The sequence below is a fragment of the Dendroctonus ponderosae genome, unplaced genomic scaffold, assembly GCF_020466585.1.
Source record: "Dendroctonus ponderosae isolate FM_Combo_2020 unplaced genomic scaffold, Dpon_F_20191213v2 Dpon_F_20191213_1, whole genome shotgun sequence".
NCBI classification, from domain to species: domain Eukaryota; kingdom Metazoa; phylum Arthropoda; class Insecta; order Coleoptera; family Curculionidae; genus Dendroctonus; species Dendroctonus ponderosae.
Genome location: NW_026017110.1, coordinates 14,884,762 through 14,888,433, shown reverse-complemented (window position 1 = coordinate 14,888,433; position 3,672 = coordinate 14,884,762). Strand labels below are relative to the sequence as shown.

The 3,672-nt window shown below is 32.0% G+C and overlaps 1 protein-coding gene across 1 annotated transcript in view; it reads right to left on the bottom strand.

Annotated features, from left to right (window-relative positions):
* LOC109539701 overlaps positions 1 to 3,672 on the bottom strand; it is a gene marked incomplete at both ends in the record, with an annotated part of 26,792 nt that extends 23,120 nt beyond the window's left edge. The window contains 2 exon segments of the mRNA XM_048661733.1: positions 3,270 to 3,507; positions 3,590 to 3,672. Of these exon segments, the coding sequence (XP_048517690.1) occupies positions 3,270 to 3,507; positions 3,590 to 3,672 (321 nt within the window).

Sequence of the window (3,672 nt, the reverse complement as noted above, 5' to 3'; positions counted from 1 at the left end):
GATAATTAAAAATAAATATAATTTGGCTGAATCTTAAACATGACTCCTAATTAAGATAAACGTTTATCGAATGTTGATGCATGCGTTCTGGTTTAGTTCTCACTATACAATCGACAGAAAATTTATGGAACAGAACAGAATAAAATTATTTAAAGTCATATATTTGCTTTTCGAAAAATACCTTGATTTTGTTAATTTCAATGCGCAGTTTTTGATTCTAAAAAAATGAAAAGCGTTGGATTGTTCGGGAATGTAAAGGCAATATTTAACATTTAATACTTTCCAGACAGTAGAAAACGCTTGCCAATAGCTTTTCAAGATGAAATAACTATTTTCTAATTTCACTTGCACTCTTCACATGCACAGTTTCTGATAAAGAGATGACAAGCGTTGGATTTTCCGAGAAAAAATTACTACAATATTTCACATTTGATCATTTCCAGACTTTCAGGTTACGCCAATGGTTTTCATGTGAAAAAAATTACTTCCTAATTCGAACTTTTGTTCTCGGGCTCGTCTAGCTTTTTTACTAAAATTCAAAAAGTTTCTGAGAAAAAAATCAAAACCGTTTGTACCTTTTTCTGCAAAAAAATTACATTCTAATTCAAAATTGTCTTCAATCAAAATAGCTCTTTTGCGTTTTTTGGAGTAAAGCACAATTTAATATTTAAAAAATGAAAACCATCAGATTGCCCGAGAAAATTAGTTTTAATTATTTAACAATTGATAATATCCAGGCAGAAAAACGGTGCAAGCAAATGGTATTTCTGCAAACGAAAATAACATTCTTTTTAAAAATATGTAGCTTGGAAGCAAAATAGTTTTTTTGTCTCTGTTTTTTTTGGTGATATACACAATTTTTCATTTGAAAAATGAAAACCGTTAGACTATCCGAGAAAATTAACGCAATATCTGTTAATTTCCAGGCGGAAAAACGGTGCAAGCAAATGATTTTCCTGCAAACAAAAATATTAAATTCTAAATTTAATTGGAAATGAAAAGTTGTTTTAGCCTTTTTTTGTAAAATGCACAATTTTTGATAAAAAATTAAAACTTTCAGGTGGATCTGATACTTTCCAGGCAGAAAAAGTATTTTAGCCTGTTTGTAAAATGCATAATTTTTGATACCACGACAGTAAAACAGTACACACCATGGTTTTTCTGTAAACAAAAATGACTTCCAAATTGTACATTGAGTTGGAAACATAAAATATCTTCTGCGTTTTCTTCTAAACTTGGCAGTTTCTAATTTAAAAAAATAAAACCATTGGCTTGTTCGAGAAAAGTTACGCAATTTTTAACATTTAATAATTTCTAGACAAAAAAATTGAGGACGGCCATGGTTTTTCTGCAAATAAAAATTGAATTTTCGTTAAAAAATAAGTTGGAAACAAAAAATTTTGTTGGTGTTTTTTTCGGTGAAAGCCCAGTTTTGGATTTAGCAAATTAGCAGTTGATTTAAAATATGGAAACCGTTGGATTGTCCGAGAAAATTAACCCAATATTTAACGTGAGAAGTTTTACCAACTGATAATCGACGCACGGCCATGGTTTCTCTGCAAAGAAAGGTCTGAAAAACTATATCTAAGTTCACTTGGAAGCAAAGTTGCTTTTTGGCGTTTTTGCAAAAATACACAGTTACCTACTGATTAAAAAAAAAGTTTGATCATTCGAGAAGATTATCGCCACAGTTAAGAGTTAACAACGTTCAGAAAGAAAATTTCCGTTCTCAGATTCGACATTTTTAAATGGAAACTAAGGACAGTTTCAATTTCCTTATTATAATCAGTAATAAATAATTTTATATAAATCTCCATGCACATATATTTAACTGATTTTTCAGAAGTAACCGTCAATCAATCAAATTTGATAATTTTTGAAAAATCATTTTCAAATGTACTCTGTTAAATTTAAAACAAAGTTACTTTCACGTACAAATCATGATAATATCGATATGATGAATATCAAATCGATGATAATATTAAATGCTCAAGTTGCTATCCATAGGAATATCGAAGGGGACTGCATGTCTTGTATCTGTTCCAGAGTATTCTTTATATTTCTACTCAGAATGTAAATTTTTATTCAATAAATAGTTTAACAAAATAGAAAAAAATGTCCCTGGTAATGCTCCTCTTAGTATCAAGGCTATAGCTGACGTCACACGGAATCTTCGGATCTGATCTGATTTTCTCCCTGATGGTTTTCCAGTCAAAGCTTGCGTTTTAGCAGATCAGATCAAGCATATCTTTAAAGTTATACGGTTCAAATGCTTTTCTTCAAGTTCCGAGAAACACATCCAAATAACTCTAATAGCAGACAATAAATTGTAGTTTTCTTTTTGATCTTTCAGCTAAGTTTTTCAAACCTGGACCTCGGAAAGAGAAATTTTTTTTCTTTTTTTTCTACTTTGTAGAACAATTTTATAATTAGGCTAATAAAACAGTAGTACACTTTCTTTGGTGTTTATTTCATCTCAGCTTCTCTTGCATTTCGTAGAATACTTTTTAGTATATTCGCGATTATTTTCAATGTTTCTGGATTGGCGTGATCAAATTATCTGTTTCATTTATGTTATCAGCAAATTAAGAAAGTCTCAAACGTTTGTTGCAGTTGAACAGTAACAAACAGTTGGTAATTCATTGGTCCTGGACGCAATTTTGTTATTTTTCTGAAGTGGTAAAATTTTTGGAAAAGGGTGTGAATACCATGTCTTGTCAGATTTTAGATGTATAGTTGTAGTTAGGCCACATTGTTCAATCCGAACCTTCATATTCACTATCAACTACGAATTGATCGCTACTCTCCGAAATAAGTTGAGAGATAATAATCTAGAGACATTTCACCTGCACTTTTCTTATATCTATTATTACTTTCGACGTGTTCTTCATCCGTAGTTCTTCCCGTTCGTTTTGAGTAAAAGGCCGCATTCATTCCAAATTAATATTTTTCTCGTTAGCAAATATAATTTGTTGAACCACTTTGTATCAATAAATTTTTCATTAGAAAATAAAAGCAAAAATTCTTGTGTGTCGTTTTATCGCCGTAAAGCTTTCCACGCCAACAAATTCGCGAACATAAAATGCTATTGTCCCAACCCACGCGCTTTCACTGTATAAATCACTAACTAGAATTACGTATGTTTTCCACAATCACAATGTCTCCAAAAACAAAGGTGGATAAGGTTAGTTAGTCTCAGATGTAGATAAATCTATGCTATTTTGCCTTATTCTATTTTGCTTTGTTTGAACGAGTGTAATTCAAGTTACCTTGCATTGTTTACGACGAATCTAACACCAGAAACGCAAGAAGCTGTGGCTACTTGTAGAGTGGTTGAGACGCCCTCCAAAACCAGTCTACCTCCAGGACACGCAAAATCTACAGTTTCCCCAGCAGCTAAAGTGATTGTGCGTCGTCCAACTGATGATGGATATACAAAACTGGTGGAACGAACCAACAGTGGAGTTGGATTAGCTCCTTCGAATGGATTGATCTCACATGCTACAGCTAGAAGTTTAAAAATTCATTAAATACTAGCCAAAATGTTGCAGCATTTTTACTTTTGCTATCGAATCAAACATTATTTTACCTGCATTTTCTACACTAGCGTTGGTGTACTCAGGTACAACCGCACCAATTGCAGAATGGCAAAAGTAGCTCACTAAAATCAGA